This window comes from Artemia franciscana, chromosome 19, assembly GCF_032884065.1.
Source record: "Artemia franciscana chromosome 19, ASM3288406v1, whole genome shotgun sequence".
NCBI classification, from domain to species: domain Eukaryota; kingdom Metazoa; phylum Arthropoda; class Branchiopoda; order Anostraca; family Artemiidae; genus Artemia; species Artemia franciscana.
The window spans coordinates 6783047-6801808 of record NC_088881.1 but is presented as its reverse complement, the minus strand read 5'-3'; the positions used below and the strand labels follow the sequence as shown (position 1 = coordinate 6801808).

Here is an 18762-nt window from a genome sequence, read left to right as displayed (position 1 = left end):
ATATTAAATATATAAAATATATATAGTTAAATATGTATATATAATTTAATATATATTAACTATATATTAGCTATATATTATACACTTAATATATAGTTAATAAATAGGATTTAACTGTATATTAACTCTATATTAAACTATAAAGTAATAAACTGCTTTGAAAACACCAAGCAGATATTTCGGCCCAGAAACTTTACCAAGCAGTCCTCAGCTCTCAACACAAAAAAGCCTAAATTTTTGAAGTATAATAACAAGATATTAGATATTTATTTCAAATAGTTAGATGTATATATAATTTTACTACCCATTAGAAAAACGGTACAAGATCACAAAGGGAAAATAAAGAGGAATGACCAAAAGCATTGGCACTGTATACGTATTGACCAAATACAGGCACTGACCAAAAGCATAGGCACTGTATACTGGACTCAACTACTTTGAGATATCCATCCGAAGCTCAATGAGAGCTGCAATGTTGTCAGGAATGCCGAATCGGCGTTTTTCGACGACGGTCGTAAATTAAGCGAAAATTTTGCATTTTTGTAAAATTCTGAATGCAGCCGTCTTTTATCAATTTCGGAAACAAAATTTTAATGGAGACATAGCTAATAAATGGGGTATAACCAAAGTATTGTAAAGCCAAGCTTGAATCTGTTGGCTATAATTGCAATGATGAGCCCTGAAGGGCCGAATTCAGACTTTGAAGTCAAAAAATTAAGGCAAGAGTACCAAAAAAGCCACTAAAACTAAAGGACTGGCAAAAGAATCTCGAAATTAGATCACAATTATCAGACCATCCTTTCATTAGCCATTATTTAAACTAAGATCTATAAAAACATATTAAAAAGATAAAAACAGATAAAATTCAATAAAATTAATAAATATAAACATAAAAGGGACATTAAAAAAAGAATGCGGAAAATAAGCGAACAACTACAAAACATGGTCAGTTTCTGTACAAATTAATAAAGAGGGAAACTAGATGAATGTTCAGTTTATTTCTGAAATGTAGGTTAGGGGTCCAGCAAGTCTATATGTGACTGTGAAAAAAAATCAAGATGATTTGTTATTGTTTTTTTTTTAACTTATTCTCTGCTGTTAATTTCCTCTAATGGTGCAAGCAGCCAAAAACGCATCTTCATCATATCCATTTTTTTGAATATCCAGGTCACTTATTTATTTGTTTTGTTTTATTTTTATTTATTATTTTTTTCAGGAGGGAGCTTTAGTTTCCACATTAAACAGTTTACTCCGATATTTTAAGAATGCAATCGAGGAAAAAAAAACCAACAGACCTCCCGATAGATAGAAATCCTGAGTATATTTCTATAAACCTAATTAACGATTAGGTTATCTAATTAATGTCAAGTTAATGCTAACTAATTAATGCTAACTAATTAATGGCAAGAAAATCCACTAATATTTATCATTAGCTAACCTTCAAAAATATGTTCAATTGACCGTTCACTAGTGATATAGGAGAAAACAGATTCAGTCATTTGATAGAACTCGTTTTGTTTGGGGAAGGGGGTCTTATTTAAATCTGAACTTCTTCAAGTTTATCAAATAAGGCCAATGTTTACCGGAGCCAAGCCGCTCGAAGGAACTTTGCACTGTTTTCTTTGCGCTTAGCTTGGTTATTTAACTTAAGACCAAGATTGAGAGAGGAAAAAAAACATTCAAACTAACTTGCTCTACTTTCTAAAAAAATATGACTTAACTGAAATTCTTTTTATTTGTGTTGTAAACTAAAATTTCAAAAACTCTTTAGAATCATTTTAAATATTTGCTAATTTCTGGTCCCAGGGTCACTTTGCTTCCAATTACTCTACTCCATACCCCTAATGAAGCAATAAATAACCCAGTTTGTATGTTATCGTTATATTTTACAGCAGCGCTATAAACTGGCTATATGTTGCTTTATTAGGAGGAAGGGTGATAATTCAAAGCAAAATATTTTTTGGAGTGATGTAAGTGGGTATTTAAGATTTTTTTAAATGGATTTCAGAATCATATCGGGTTTCGTTCAGAAAAGTGAAAAACCGAAAGGTTTACCACTTGTGAAGAGCATTAAGATTTGGATATCATTATTTTTCTGTTGTTTTGTATTTGGCGTTTTAAGACAATTTGGATTTTTATTGAGTTCAGTTTCAATAAAATTTTTGACTATTTTCATCGTATGAAAATGATTGCAGAAGAACTCGAAAGATCAAGAATGGCAGACGAAGTGCAGTACTCTTCTAAACATTATTCCCTAAAAGACTATAAGATTGAGGACGATCAGATTAAGAGCCATTTGGACGACTCGCACATTGCCTGGTCGGAGAAGATGCTTCAGACAAGTATTCAAAGAATGGAAACATATCGCGACACATATCTCGATATCTCGGTTTCACATTATGAGGAAGCGAATCGGACTATTGAATTGTAAATATATTTTACCACTTATTTTTTTATTGCTCGTCATCATTAAGGCTGTCGGAGTTTTTGAAATCTCTGTGAACTAGATTCAGCTGCAAAAAAAGTAATAGATAAAAAAAATGAGATGTTTTTTTAAAGGAGGTCTGTCCCTTCCCCTCAAAGAAAAATATTAATTAAACAGATTTCTACATTCTCTGTTCTCAGCCAGGGTTGTTTATTAATCAACCCTGGTTTTGTCGAAGTCGCTCAAAACATGCTTCAAACCGGTGCCTGAAAACACAACTAAGATGTTTGACTTTTAGAGCTTGCTCATAAACTGACCCAATTCAGGATTGCCACCATGGTCAGTTCCTAAAGTGCTACAATTGCCTAAGTTTGCGTGCTGCACAGCGATTATCGGTGCTACAGTAAAAAAAAATTGACTACAATAGTGTAAAATAGTGATAAAATAAAACTTTCGTGTTGCAGGAGGTAATCCTGAGCACATCCCAAGTTAAGGCTTTAAAAAGTGATTTCAGGCACGCGCCCCCACCCCTTTCTCAATTATCGCAAATAATAGAGCTTTTTTTAAAGCTCTCAACAATTTCTACTAAGCACCCAATATACCTAAACATGTACCTATACACCCAATGCACATACACCCTTCAAGGGCATCAACAGAAGTTATTTTCAGGAAGAGTGTAATGGTGCACGCTTAGTAAATGTATTTGTGATATTAAAACCTTTATTATCATAACAAAATGTGATTTTCATAATTTTTTTACTTTATTTTATGGATACAAAAGTGAGGGTAGTGGCGGTTTTAGGCGCGGGAAGGGGGATCAGCTGCCCCCTCCAGTTCTTCTGACATATGACGTTAAATTCCTTGTCTTTCTTATCTTTGAACTCTGTTGTATACCCCCCCCCTGCTGCAGCGGCCAATGTGTCTATCTCAAGACGACCTGGCATAATTTTCATATTCAATATAGAGTTATTAAAAGTAGTAACATCCTTTTCTGAATATTTCAGTTGAGAATTCTAGGATTCCAACTTCTAGGATTAGTATCCTAAAACTACCCGGACTCTTCAGTTAGAGAAATACTGTTTAAGGATTTAAACTTAAAACATCCCTAGTCCTAAATTTAGAAATTTTCCACGATGTGGTAGTGCGGAATAATCCTCTCTCGTATGTATAGGTTCTATTGTTTTAGTGCCATTTTTGAAGCTTTTTATCACGTTGGACCGTCAACAAGTTTGGGTCTGGTCTCGTATTAGTTATATCCCCATATGCTACGGAGTTTTTGAGATACGTGATAAGTTGGATGTATTTGGATTTTTGATGTTGGCTATGATGAGTGTTCCTTATTATGTATGTTTCTTTCTTCTTTTTTATTCTATTTTACTCCATACTCCTCTAAGTGCATTTTTGTATGGATAGAGGTTTCAAATTATATTTTTATTATTATTATTGTAGTGGGGTTGTTGTGTACTTGAATTGTTGTAAATATATTTCTATTCATTTTTTAAATGAAACTAAAGTAAATAAATTGCATTTAAGGTACTAAATATGTGTTATTACATCAACAGAACTGTATCAATTTTCGTAGCGTAGTTTGGAATTTTAACGATAAAGAAAGGATTGACAAAGATATGATAGAGAGAAAAAGTGTGTTCTGTATTGCTAAGAATACATTCCGTAAGTTAAATTGGGCTCCTCTTTTTTTGTCTTGTTTGTTCTCTTTCTTTTTGTTCTTTTTTCTTCGTTTTTTCTTTTTTGTACCTATCTACCGAGTACACCTGATATATATATTGCTACACTAATATCGGTGAGTTGAACTGGAGAGAAGTGTCATGAATATTTGTTTTGCTTAAAATAATTTAAGGATTAGTTATTCCAGAAAATAATGTCAATAATTTTTTTTAAGAACCAGAAGAACTGGAGAACGAGTCTTAGAGTTACTAGAAATTATTCCGATACTATCTAAAGAACATATCGAGGATTTGATTAAAGTAAAGAATCCCTGGGCGCTTAATCTTAATCAGCGATGGATGATTTATGCCTATTGGCGTCAGATAGTAATCAAGAAGCTTATAGCGGAAAGAGAGAGGATTGAACAACGACACAAAGCGCTAAAAGACAAGTTGACGAAAATGAAACTGAGGAAGATGCAATGTATTGCAAACGCATGGATATTGTTGCTGCTACAACATCAGGCTGTGCGAAGTATGATAAACTGATCAGACATTTAGCCCCTAAAATCGGTAAGTTTTTGCTTTTTATTTTTTTATTTTTTGTAAGTTTTTTCGCGTTTTTGGAGTATCATGTGGTAAAGCAGTGGATTGATCTCTACTTGGCAGCACGGGGTCAGGGGTTCCATCAAAAACAAAATGTTTTTTTTTGTAGAAAAAATAAGAAATATATATACACATATTTTTTAAATCCAAAAAATATATTTAAGGACGCTCCGAAGTTATCTTACATCTTGAAATTGTGCTTATATTTTTGGTGCTTTACATGTAATGCCTATTTTTTTTTCTTCTTAATCTCGCCTGTCGGGTTGAAATAAATTTAGTAAGTTCATCCTCATGTTTGGCTTCTTCTGGTACTAAGGTGATACCATTTGACAAAAACAATATCAAATAAAGCATAATGCAGAAGTGTAAAATTAATAGACATGCTGTTAGTTGACGATATTTGTTGACGGATAGTTGACGAAATAGTTAACTTTCTTTTTTCTTAATCTCGCCTGTCGCGTTGAAAATAAATTCAGTAAGTTCATCTTCATGTGGTCTTTGGCTTCTTCTGGTACTAAGGTGATACCATTTGACAAAACAATATCAAATAAAGCTTAATGCAGAAGTGTAAAATTCATGGACATGCTATTAGTTGACGATATTTGTTGACGGATAGTTGACGAAATAGTTGACTTTCTTTTTTTTAATCTCGCCTATCGCGTTGAAAATAAATTCAGTAAGTTCATCCTCATGTTTGGCTTCTTCTGGTACTAAGGTGATACCATTTGACAAAAACAATATCAAATAAAGCATAATGCAGAAGTGTAAAATTCATAGACATGCTATTAGTTGACGATATTTGTTGACGGATAGTTGACGAAATAGTTGACTTTCTTTTTTCTTAATCTCGCCTTTTGCGTTGAAATTAAATTCAGTAAGTTCATCTTCATGTGGTCTTTGGCTTCTTCCGGTACTAAGGTGATACCATTTGACAAAAACAATGTCAAATAGAGCATAATATAGGATTGTAAAATTCATAGACATGCTATTAGCTGACGATATTTGTTGACGGATACTTGACGAAATAGTTGACTTTCTTTTTTCTTAATCTCCCCTATTGCGTTGAAAATAAATTCAGTTAGTTCATCTTCATGTGGTCTTTGGCTTCTTCCGGTGCTAAGGTGATACCATTTGACAAAAACAATGTCAAATAGAGCATAATGCAGGATTATAAAATTCATAGGCATGCTATTAGCTGACGATATTTGTTGACGGATACTTGACGAAATAGTTGACTTTCTTTTTTTTTTAATCTCCCCTATCGCGTTGAAAATAAATTCAGTAAGTTCATCTTCATGTGGTCTTTGGCTTCTTCCGGTACTAAGGTGATACCATTTGACAAAAACAATGTCAAATAGAGCGTAATGCAGGATTGTAAAATTCATAGGCATGCTATTAGCTGACGATATTTGTTGACGGATAGTTGACGAAATAGTTGACTTTCTTTTTTCTTAATCTCGCCTGTCGCGTTGAAAATAAATTCAGTAAGTTCATCTGCATGTGGTCTTTGGCTTCTTCTGGTACTAAGGTGATACCATTTGACAAAAACAGTATCAAATAAAGCATAATGCAGAAGTGTAAAGTTCATAGACATACTATTAGTTGACGATATTTGTTGACGGGTACTTGGCGAAATAGTTTTTTTCTTAATCTCGCCTGTCTCATTGAAAATAAATTCAGTAAGTTCATCTTCATTTTTGCCTGTTCGTAAAAAGACCTAGCATTGGAACGTGCACAGGTGATGACACCCTCCCATTAGCGGTTTTGGAAGATCTTTATTCTTTTTTTATCCGTATCCTCTTCGAAAGTATTCCTTGGGCTGCATTTTAAGGTTAATAGCCCACACCTGGCACCCTTAATGGAAGAAAACTAGAATGGTTAGAATGGGTAGCGGTTGATTAAAAGTGCTGCGACGTTTGGGTTTGGACCTATTTTTTCTTTTATTTTTGTCAGCTTGTGTCTTTGTAGAATGGAAGCTCAGACTATACTAAAATTGGTAGAGTCACTGGCGGTGTATGATGGGATGTCTGACGTTAGTGAATTTCGTGACGTTAGTTTATTTAGCCTGAACCAAGTGCAGGCTAAATAAAGAGAAGCATCCCAGTCCCAGCATCCTTACCTCAGTGAAGTTCAACAAGTTCAGAGTCCTGGTTGCATTTTCAGAGTCAGCAGAGAGTCAGATGTAGCCATTGTCCTAGATGGTGAAATAACTAACAAAATCAAGAGGAGGATTGGACAAACTACATCGGCTTTTAATAAGTTGAAACCAATATGAGGCAGTAGGAAATATTATACGCCTTGAAGCTCTGTGTCGTGAATAATAATGTGATGTCCGTTTCCCCTTATACAAGTAAATGCTGGAAACTAAGTGTCCAACTCGAGAAACAGGTCTTGCTTGGCCTTAGAAAACACGTGCCTTAGAAAAATACTGAACATGTCGTGGCAGGGAAAGGTTACGAACATAGTTTTTCAGAAAACTGGTCGACCATAAGTTGATGACATTTAGTAACGTAGGAGATGGACTCACCTTGGCCACGTCCTTCGAATGCCAGAGGATCGGCTTTCACGTTGATTTTATAAGTGGCACCCTGAAGCGAGGTGCAAAATATGTCGCGCAAGACACGTCTTGTGACGGCAGTATTAACAGGATCTGAGCACAGGGGAGATGTCTCTTCAACCATAGTGGGAGGACTTGATGGCTGCATCTCAGCTCCGTGATGTCTCGTGAGGTTTCATAGATGCCCAATGCGCCATTCCTGGCTCTGGAGCATCTAAGGTCTGTTGTGAACGATCTCTCATTAATGGACACCGGGACTGCAATCACTAATAATATTTGTTAGGCAACTCTTACGTTTTCGGAGACCCCTTCATCTCCGTATTGCACAATTAATTCTAACTCATCTATAGGTTTCTGTACGGAAATCTGTCGGTGTTGAATTATTTTTTTCATGTCTTGGAGTTCGTGGAACAACTGAAAAGAACCTAAATCATCGCAGTTTCTCACTTTTATTGCTACCTACTTTTACTTTTAAGGAATGGTGATGAAGATATGGGGAAAATGAGAACATTGGATTCAATTTGCTTATATTTACTGCTAACTGCGCCCTCTATTTTATTTTGATGAAAATAAAACTTCAAAAACTACAAAATGAATATAGCCGTTAGAGTATTTAATTGAAAATTTGCACCCCTGAAATTTCTGCGCCAGGGGCAAGTGTTCCATCTATTCCCCCCCCCCAAGACTGCCACTGATTGCAGCAGTTTAGACTGAAGCAAAGGGGGATTCTAGGAAAACTTTAGCAAACTCTAGCACCTTTCTTTTGGTAGCAACTGGTTATCAACAGGCTATTGTAGTGTTAGGAGTTACTTATTTACTATTTTATTGATTTATTACTTAATGTAGATAATTATATTGACTAATTATTGATCTTAAGGGCAAAACAGAAATTTAACTACACACAATTTTTTTTTGTAGAAAAAATAAGAAAAATATATACACATATTTTTTAAATCAAAAAACATATTTAAGGACGCTCCGAAGTTATCTTAGATCTTGAAATTGTGCTTATGTTTTTGGTGCTTTACATGCAATGCCTATTTTTTTTTTTTTTTTTTTTTTTTTTTAATCTCGCCTGTCGCGTTGAAATAAATTCAGTAAGTTCATCCTCATGTTTGGCTTCTTCTGGTACTAAGGTGATACCATTTGACAAAAGCAATATCAAATAAAGCATAATGCAGAAGTGTAAAATTCATAGACATGCTATTAGTTGACGATATTTGTTGACGGATAGTTGACGAAATAGTTGAGTTTCTTTTTTCTTAATCTCGCCTGTCGCGTTGAAAATAAATTCAGTAAGTTCATCTTCATGTGGTCTTTGGCTTCTTCTGGTACTAAGGTGATACCATTTGACAAAAACAATATCAAATAAAGCATAATGCAGAAGTGTAAAATTCATAGACATGCTATTAGTTGACGATATTTGTTGACGGATAGTTGACGAAATAGTTGAGTTTCTTTTTTCTTAATCTCGCCTGTCGCGTTGAAAATAAATTCAGTAAGTTCATCTTCATGTGGTCTTTGGCTTCTTCCGGTACTAAGGTGATACCATTTGACAAAAACAATGTCAAATAGAGCATAATGCAGGATTGTAAACTTCATAGACATGCTATTAGCTGACGATATTTGTTGACGGATACTAGACGAAATAGTTGACTTTCTTTTTTCTTAATTTCGCCTGTCGCGTTGAAAATAAATTCAGTAAGTTCATCTTCATGTGGTCTTTGGCTTCTTCCGGTACTAAGGTGATACCATTTGACACAAAACAATATCAAATAAAGCATAATGCAGGAGTGTCAAATTCATAGACATGCTATTAAAGTATGAATTTGGTACACGACTTGGAAGGGGTTACAGATTTCCCCCTGTAAAAGCAAAATTGACTCTTAGACGTTGCATTCATGTTGGATCTTCCTGAAATATAATTCGAATAGTTAGAAAACCCGTGGCTAAAACGTAAGACATGTCACTAGAATAAGGCTTGAGCTGCTTGGCTGAAAACCAAGGTAAATTGAGCCAAATTTTTAAATCTGATCCCTTATTCTGAATACTTTTAGTCTAAAACAAATTGTAAAAGTTTCTACTACCAAAGGCAATTCTACTCTTGATTTAATATGCACCAATATGTCAAATTTCTACAGACCCGTCACCTTTCTTCCCCCTCTCGGAGGTAGTTACCACTTTAGCCTACTCCTATCTCCACTAGCTACAGTTAAACATTCCTTTACTATTACTGAAACCGTCTTTAGACCTCTAATTGACTCAGGACTCTACAATTTTGGCTCTTGGATCACTAGTGAAAATTGGTCCCCTGTGTACCAAACAAATGATGTCGACTTCAAGGCTTTGTCCCTCCAAAATTTATTGAGGAATAATTATGAAGCCCATTTTCCGGTGAAAAAAATTAAAATATGCTCTACCGATAAACCTTACATTACTGCGACTTTTAAAAAACTAATAAGGAAAAAAATCAATTTGTTCAAGCAAGGACATATCACACAGGCTAATGATCTAAGAAAGTTCCTGAAGAGAAAATTGAGAAAGGCAGCTTCTGGGTATTACAATAGTAAGGTTAAGGATTTGTATTCTAACAAACCCAAACAATGGTACAGGAAAATTAAAGAGATTTGCGAAAAAAACCCTGTTGAAGTTAATTTTCATCTCCCTGAGCCCCCTTACAAGATAGCCAACGATTTGAACCTGCATCTTGCGTCCATAGTACAAAGTCTCCCCCCTTTCACTGGCTCAGGTCAAACTATTCCTCCCTCCACCTCTTTCCCTCAAATTTCTCCCTCTGATATTATAAATAAAATCCAAAAAATCAAGTACTTGCCCATTAGACATCCCAACTGACTTGATTAAAGCCTTTTCAGACACAATTGCTGGACCTTTATCTGATATTTTTAGCCAAATTACAAAATCTGGTAAATTCCCAAGTTGCTGGAAACTATGTTTTATAACACCCATCTCAAAGAAATCTTCCAGTCTGACTATAACCAACATGCGTCCTATTACACTCACTTCAGTTTTTTCTAAGCTTTACGAAGGGTTCCTTTGTGACTGGCTTAAAATTAAAATTGTACCACGCATTGACATCCGACAGTTTGGTAATTTAAGAAAAACCTCCACCACCCATTACCTTGTACACTTGACTCACACGATTCTAAGTGAACTAGAGAAACCAAATGTTTGGCTAAACCTGGTTTTAGTCGATTTCCAAAAAGCGTTTGACTTAGTTGACCACACTATCCTAATTCGTTTACTACATGATAACTTTGAAATTGACCCACTCTTAGTAAATATTGTTATATCGTTCCTTTCAGACAGATCACAAGTTGTAAAATACAAAAATACCTTCTCTAACCCCCTCCCTAGGTACTGTGGAATACCTCAAGGAACCTTATTGGGACCACTATTATTTTTTGTCATGATTAACGAAATTGGCAAGGAATTCCCCCAAAGATGGAAATATGTCGATGACTTGTCGATCCTTGAAGTATGTCATAGGAATATTAAAAGTGACCCCGTTGAAATCCTAACCCTATGTTCGGATGAATCCAAGAATCTAAATATGACAGTAAATCCCACTAAATCACAGATAATGACAATCAACTTGATTGTCATTATCTGTGAAATCTACTCCTGCTTTTTGCGATCCGATCCCAAGCGAAATGCTAGTGAAACATGTTAGCTTCTTGGTGTCACAATTTCTAATGATCTTAAGTGGGAAACACATGTATCCAACATTGTTAAACAAGCAAATGTTTCACTATCCATTTTTAAACTACTAAACAAATTTAATTGTCCTAAGATAAATTCCCTCCGTGTTTACTTATCCTTTATCAGGCCGTTATTGGAATATGCATGTCCGGTCTGGCATTCGCAACTTTCAAATGAACTTAGTGACAAAATCGAGTCGGTCCAAAAGCGTTCGCTCAGGATCATTTACAAAGAAGGCAAAATTCCATACTCCTTCCTCCTTAAAGCTGCGCGCATTACCACCTTAAAAGAAAGGAGGGAAAAAATTTGCCTGCTTTTCGCTAAATCAGTCATTTCCAATCCCCGTACTGAGGACTTACTCCCTGATTTTCACAATCCCATTAGACTCCGACTCCCCCGGTCAGCCTCCTTAGCAATCCCAACTTACTCTCCGATCCATGCTGTTACAGAAAGGTTTCGCAAAAGTTTTATACCCTTTATTCTGGAACACCTTAATAATAATTCGTGATTATGTAATTGCCAAATTCCCCTTTTCCTCTATTGCCGTTTTTATTCTTTTTTTATTTACTGCAATGTTTTTGTAATTTAATTGTTAAGTTTACTGATTTGCCCTTTATCTTTGATGATTTTGCATTTTTAATCCCTTTTAATTTTAAGTGTTTGACTTAATGTACTATTTTGATTTTTTTTTCTTAGCTTTTAGTGACATATAAAGCGAATTCGGCTCTTTAGAGCTTGTGATAGTCTTTTGCAAATAAATCTTATCTTATCTTATCTAAGCCCACTCATTCAATGAATGGAAATCCTTCCTACGTTAATTACCTCTGGGTTGTCCTTAGAGTCATAGTAGTGAATGGCCTGAACGGTAATAATCCTCATCAACTCCTCTTTTCTGGAGCCAACATACCAAATTATATTGGGCAAAATGGCTTGTATCTATGAAAGTGTTCTAAGAGAACCAAAACTGCTTAATGTCGCGTATAAGAATTTTCATCTCAGAAACCATAAATTACTTTAGAATTAGATCCTGTGTAAAGTGGTTTTTCCACCGTCCAAGAAAGAAATTGTTAACTAACAATTTTTCCAAACAACAGTGTTATCGCCGTCTAGCTAAAAACTGTTAGCTATCGTTGTTGAAGAATATCTTTAACAAACCGAATACTTGTTGGAGAAACTTATTGGAGAATTTAAAGCAAAAAACTTTTATAGCTAATAATCCTGTTTCCACCGTCCAAACAGAAACCTGTTAGCTAACATTGTTGGGAAGCAATGGGACGGCGGAAATATCTTTTAAGTTTACAAATGGCCTAGTTTGCTAAACTACAGTAGGGCATGAAGTAAGATGATAGAGTTCGATCATATTTTTGAAAACTCACTGTGTGCTACGTTTTTTCTCATATGAAAAACGTGGGAGAAAAGAAGAATATGAATTTTTTAATACTGAATTTTCTGGGGGGAATCCGCTGGGGCTCCGGCTCCATTCAAGAACGGCTAAGGGTTTTAATTTTAAACTTATTGGGTATAAAGATACAGAAGTTGGAAAATGCAAAGATAAAAAGAATTGAGCCGTCACGATTCAAGCAGTAGTTGTAATTGTTCTTTTGTTTTATATATTTTTTTTCCTTTTTAGTTTGGAGTTCTTTTTTTTTAATTTGATGTGTTATCAACGCGTTGGAGTTATTACCGAAGCAGCCTTACAATACAAACTCTCGTTTAAGGTGTATTTTTATGATAAATAAAAAAACAGAAAAATACGTTCTGCTTTAACTAGTTGTAACGATCCATATAAAAAAAAAAAGAAAAAGAAAAACGAAAGAAAATACAATAAAACAAACACAAAATAGACTTTTTATTTCTTTGTATTTTTATAGTAATAATAGAAGAAGCGGGAGAAGTACTTGAAGCTCATACCCTTGTTTCAATGACTTCTGCATGCGAGCACCTTATTCTGATAGGTAAGTAATATTTTATAGGTAAGGTATTTTGTAGTGTAATGAACTGCAGGTATATTTATAGGTAAGGTTATTATATCTGTAGGCATTTTGATAGGTAAGTAATAGGACAAAATGCTATATAAATCAAACGATTAAGGTTCTTGTTTATCTTATTGAAAGAAACAAAAATGCTGCCATCTAGTGATCCTGCATAGAAAACGCGCTTGGCTTCGAAAGTATCATGCTTACCAGTCACTTATTTTAGGTCAGTAGTTATATAAAGTAATTTTTTGGATTATATAATGATTCATTAATGTTTAGCTGTGTTAGATTAGTAATATATATGCAGAAATGTGGATGGTCGAAGGTATTCTCTTAACAGAAAATTACCGGAGTCTGCAATCTTGGCAGTTTGAATGTGGGTTGTGGGTTGAATATGGGTTGTCGAAGGTATTTTCTTAACAGAAAACTACCCGAGTCGGCAATCTTGGTATTTTTAATGTTGGTTGTGGGTTGAATGTGGATTGTCGTGTTTTACTCCAGGTTTTTTAGCCTTTAGTTACAAAAAATGTTGAAATTAGCTCTAACTCATACAAATTATTTTGCTAATCTGACACTTGAATACTGAGGAAAAAAATGTTCCCTAATATTTATCTAGGAGATGTTACCCTTCATTTACATACTAAGTTATCAACTTATAGTTATTTATTGTGTTATGGAGCAACGCTTGGTTTTGTACTTGCGTAAATTTTGTACATAAGTATAAACTTACTTGAGTACATAAGTACAAAATGTACATAAGTACTTGGTTTTGTACATTTGTTTCTTATGTTATCAATTCCAGTTTATTGCGAGAAAAGGGCTAGGGCCTAAAACCCGTGGTTTCTACGGAAAATATGGAATACTGGCTGGCTTTATGGATATGATGTTTTGGGACGTTACGTATAATGCTTGCCTGGGGTCAAAGAGGGATGTTTTTTGCTTGTCCTTGAGACAGAAATTACTGTATGAGCTGAAATGATGTACTAAAGTCTTAATCGGAGCGGACTACCACAAGCTGTTTCCACCAAGCTTTTTTTTCATCAGCCCGAGTTTTGCAGGAAAACTCTCCTCGGGTAAACAGGTAGTAGCTTCAAATTATATCCAGGCTAAAATTAGAAAGGCTATATCAAAGCGGACTTTACCACATAAATTTGATAAAATTTATCAAATAAATTTGATAAAAGCGGACTTTTATCAAAGCGGACTACCACAAGCTGTTTCCACCAAGCTTTTTTTTCATCAGCCCGATTTTTGCTGGAAAACTCTCCTCGGGTAAACAGGTAGTAGCTTCAAATTATATCCAGGCTAAAATTAGAAAGGCTATATCAAAGTGGACTTTACCACATAAATTTGATAAAATTTATCAAATAAATTTGATAAAAGCGGACTTTTATCAAAGCGGACTACCACAAGCTGTTTCCACCAAGCTTTTTTTTTCATCAGCCCGAGTTTTGCTGGAAAACTCTCCTCGGGTAAACAGGTAGTAGCTTCAAATTATATCCAGGCTAAAATTAGAAAGGCTATATCAAAGCGGACTTTACCACATAAATTTGATAAAATTTATCAAATAAATTTGATAAAAGCGGACTTTTATCAAAGCGGACTACCACAAGCTGTTTCCACCAAGCTTTTTTTTCATCAGCCCGAGTTTTGCTGGAAAACTCTCCTCGGGTAAACAGGTAGTAGCTTCAAATTATATCCAGGCTAAAACTAGAAAGGCTATATCAAAGTGGACTTTACCACATAAATTTGATAAAATTTATCAAATAAATTTGATAAAATTTATCAAATAAATTTGATAAAAGCGGACTTTTATCAAAGCGGACTACCACAAGCTGTTTCCACCAAGCTTTTTTTTCATCAGCCCGAGTTTTGCTGGAAAACTCTCCTCGGTAAACAGGTAGTAGCTTCAAATTATATCCAGGCTAAAACTAGAAAGGCTATATCAAAGTGGACTTTACCACATAAATTTGATAAAATTTATCAAATAAATTTGATAAAAGCGGACTTTTATCAAAGCGGACTACCACAAGCTGTTTCCACCAAGCTTTTTTTTCATCAGCCCGAGTTTTGCAGGAAAACTCTCCTCGGGTAAACAGGTAGTAGCTTCAAATTATATCCAGGCTAAAATTAGAAAGGCTATATCAAAGCGGACTTTACCACATAAATTTGATAAAATTTATCAAATAAATTTGATAAAAGCGGACTTTTATCAAAGCGGACTACCACAAGCTGTTTCCACCAAGCTTTTTTTCATCAGCCCGAGTTTTGCTGGAAAACTCTCCTCGGGTAAACAGGTAGTAGCTTCAAATTATATCCAGGCTAAAATTAGAAAGGCTATATCAAAGCGGACTTTACCACATAAATTTGATAAAATTTATCAAATAAATTTGATAAAAGCGGACTTTTATCAAAGCGGACTACCACAAGCTGTTTCCACTAAGCTTTTTTTTTTCATCAGCCCGAGTTTTGCAGGAAAACTCTCCTCGGGTAAACAGGTAGTAGCTTCAAATTATAGCCAGACTAAAATTAGAAAGGCTATAGGTTCCAGATCTTATTGTCAGCATATATTAGTATTATAGATAGAAAAACTTAGATATCCAAAAAAAGAGCATTTTCCCTCGGAGTGGAAAGTGGTTGGAATCTACTTTTGCCCGTTACTGCTAGTGACCGTTTCTTTCATTGTGTTTCTTTCAGCCATTTCAGTGACATTTCAGCCATTGTGTTTCTTTCATTGATCTATCATAGTAAGGCCTGTCATTGCGATTCTTTGCTCTTTGTGTTTCTCTCATTTTTTTTACATGTCTGGGACAGAGGCAGAGGAATGGTATCGTATTTGCCTCCTAAACTAAAAGTCATCTATACTATCGGTAAAGAAATTGTAGCTTACCTTCTTAGTGAAGATATTGAAAAATTTACCCACAGCAAGAGAGAGAGAGAAGCTTTATTAATTTCACAACAACAAAATCAATTAACAAAATAGCCACTACTAGAAGGTTAAATATCCTGTGTGTAGTGACTCAATTAATTAATTAATTGACATTATCAGTAAAATATAAATAAATAAACAGAAAAAAGAAGAAAAATAATAAAAAGAAGAAAGAGAGAGAAAAAACGACTAAGCCCTCACAAGAGAACCGCTCTCACCCTGCATCTCGACCAAGTAGGAACTTTTTACTTGTGATTTAAATGAAGAAACTGATTCAGAGCCCCTAATGCTGTCTGGGAGGCTATTCCAGAGGGTTAAACTCACAAGGCGAAACACATGAGCTGATCTCACTACATTTCTTATTTCAGATACTAGCATATCCACATTTCTAGTATGATAAAAAGCATAATCAGAATTAGCAGAAAAAATATCCACAAAACAAGCTGGCGAAATAATTGGTATACCACTGTTAATAACTGGTGATCCCGTAACTAACCAAAATTCAAAATTTTAGAATGGGAATAAGAAGTGTGTGTATCACTAAAATTAGAAAATTTCCCCAAAAGACTAACTGCTTTATTCTGAATTTTCTGGATTCTTCTATAATTAGCATAAAAATTGTCTGCCCAAAGGGTACACCCATATGCAATATAAGGTTGAATAATCGCGCCACAAATAATCTTTAAAACAGAAACTGGAAAACATTACGAAAACGACGAAGTAAACCTAGGCCCCTTGCTGCCTTGGACGACGCAATTTCACTGTTTTTTTTTTTTTCAATTCAAATTAGAGTCAACAAAAAATCCCAAATTCTTTATTTCAAAAACTTGATTAATTATTACAAGAAAACCAAATACTAAATTAAAAGAGATATCATTTATTTTAATGTTGGCAATGACTTGAATAGCAGATTAATGTATATTATATCATTGTAAATAAGTTTCTAGGGGTTGGCAACTTATTTTCTTTGGTGCATATTAGGGGAAAAAGATAATGATTCTGCGAAAAACGAGCTGTTCGGCATAAAGATTTGCTGGAGGCACAAAAAGGGTCAATATCACCCTGGGTATCCCCTCTCAAATAACTGTTTGCCGAAAGGCGGTTGTGTTGCACCTTCTTAGAAGGAGAATAGTGCACAAAATTTGCATCTTTATCATAGGAGGCACAAATTGGGCCTATACCCTTCAATACCCTCTTTTTCGCTCCTCCCGGTGCAAATGTTTTGCAGGAAAGGTATGGACGTTTCCCCTTGTTTGATGGGAATTGTGCAATAATTTTCAATCCGCATGATTGCAGAACCCAATCGGCTCAATTTTTTCTGATGCCAATCTGTGCGTACCCTCCCACTGCCAGTTTTTTATAAGAAGGGTAAACATGTTGTTCCTTGTTTGAGGTAGCATCACACAAACATTTTGATATGCGTTTTGGAGGCAAAATTCGGGCCTACGGCTTCACTTTCTCGCTCCAACCTCTGTTAACTCTTTTGAAAAAAGGTAGGGAATTTGGACCTTGTTTTAACCAAAACCACGTACCGATTTTCTATTTGTGTTTTTCTCGAAATAAAGTAGACTACAGGATACTCCAATATTATCCCCTCCGACACCCTCAACAAACCTCCCTCCAAGGGTCAATTTTTATTCTTTGGAATAGTTTGTTAGCGTTGTTTGAGCCCGAGTGATGGGAGTATTGTCATTCTCTGTGACGGAAGGACAAAATTGGGAATTTGGGTTCTCTAGCTCTCCCTCTACTTAATACCTTTCTCTTTTTAGTAAAGTGGTAGGCACATGGCACTTTGTTTGAGCAAAAGTCATGCTAGGATTTTCAATTTCTACCAGTAGAGGTACAAAGTATAAGCTTTGCAACCCCCTCGCTCTTTTTACCTCCCTCCTTCTATCTCTCCCTCCCTCCCTCTCCCTCATCTGCCTATTTCCCCTCTCCCCGCTCTCCCCCCTTCGCTCTGTTTCCCCCCTCTCTCTCACCCATGCTGCACCTTACTGACGTGAACGGTAGTCCTCTAAAGGCTTTTAATACGCATGCCTGAACGGCGGAACTGGAAATGTGACCTTTTCCCCTTCACCCAAACGTCCCTTTCGATGTGTATTTCTTCTTAGAAGGCCGGCATGTTGTTCCATGCTGGAAACGGAATCAATCGGGTATTCTCAGTCTATGTAATTGGAGGCATGAAGTGAGCCCATAACCCCTCCATTGTGTTTATGGTTTTCCGGTAGTTAACTTCTCTGCAAAAAGGTCCGCAATCTACTTGTTGTTTGAACTGGAATTACGCAGATATTTTAAATTAGCATGAATAGAGAACCAAAGAACCAGGAATACTATTCAGGCTGCAATCAGAACATGTAGGAACAAATTCATACTCAGCCGGCTTCTTTAAAGAAAACCAAAGGGTTGCTACTGTGATCAGGTGGAAACAGTAAATCAGTGCCCAGTCACTGACTGGCATAGACAAAAACTTCGTTATCTTATGCGTGTAAACAAACTTAAAGACTACCATGATCTTCTTTGTAGCTCAGCAGCAACTGATGAGAATATAATAGTGATTTCAGCAACAATTGTATTTTTACACAAGATCTCAAGGGATAAATCCCTATGATTATTTTTTTTTTTATTTCAGCAGTGTTCATCCAAAGTGCCTAATCCTCAAGTCAGGCCAGTGAGAAGGAGAATTAAACTCATCATCATCATCAAAGAACCAGAGACCCTCCAATACCTTTCCACACTCCTATCATCAACTTTTTAGTAAAAAGTTAGACATGTTGCACCTTGTATGAACAGGATCTTCATTATGTATTATTAGGGTCATATATGAGGGTAGTGTCATATACCCCCCTCCAACAAAAGACCCTCTCCCTGCGAATTTTGCTAGAAAT

The 18762-nt window shown here is 35.4% G+C and overlaps 1 protein-coding gene across 1 annotated transcript in view; it reads left to right on the top strand.

Annotated features, from left to right (window-relative positions):
* The first annotated feature begins 2200 nt into the window (after positions 1-2200).
* Positions 2201-18762, top strand: part of LOC136039648 (NFX1-type zinc finger-containing protein 1-like) — an 18534-nt gene continuing 1972 nt past the window's right edge. Inside the window, exons 1-3 of the mRNA XM_065723550.1 lie at positions 2201-2427; positions 4326-4662; positions 12844-12927. Of these exons, the coding sequence (XP_065579622.1) occupies positions 4572-4662; positions 12844-12927 (175 nt within the window). The 5' untranslated portion in view covers positions 2201-2427; positions 4326-4571. The remainder of the gene's footprint in view (positions 2428-4325; positions 4663-12843; positions 12928-18762) is intronic.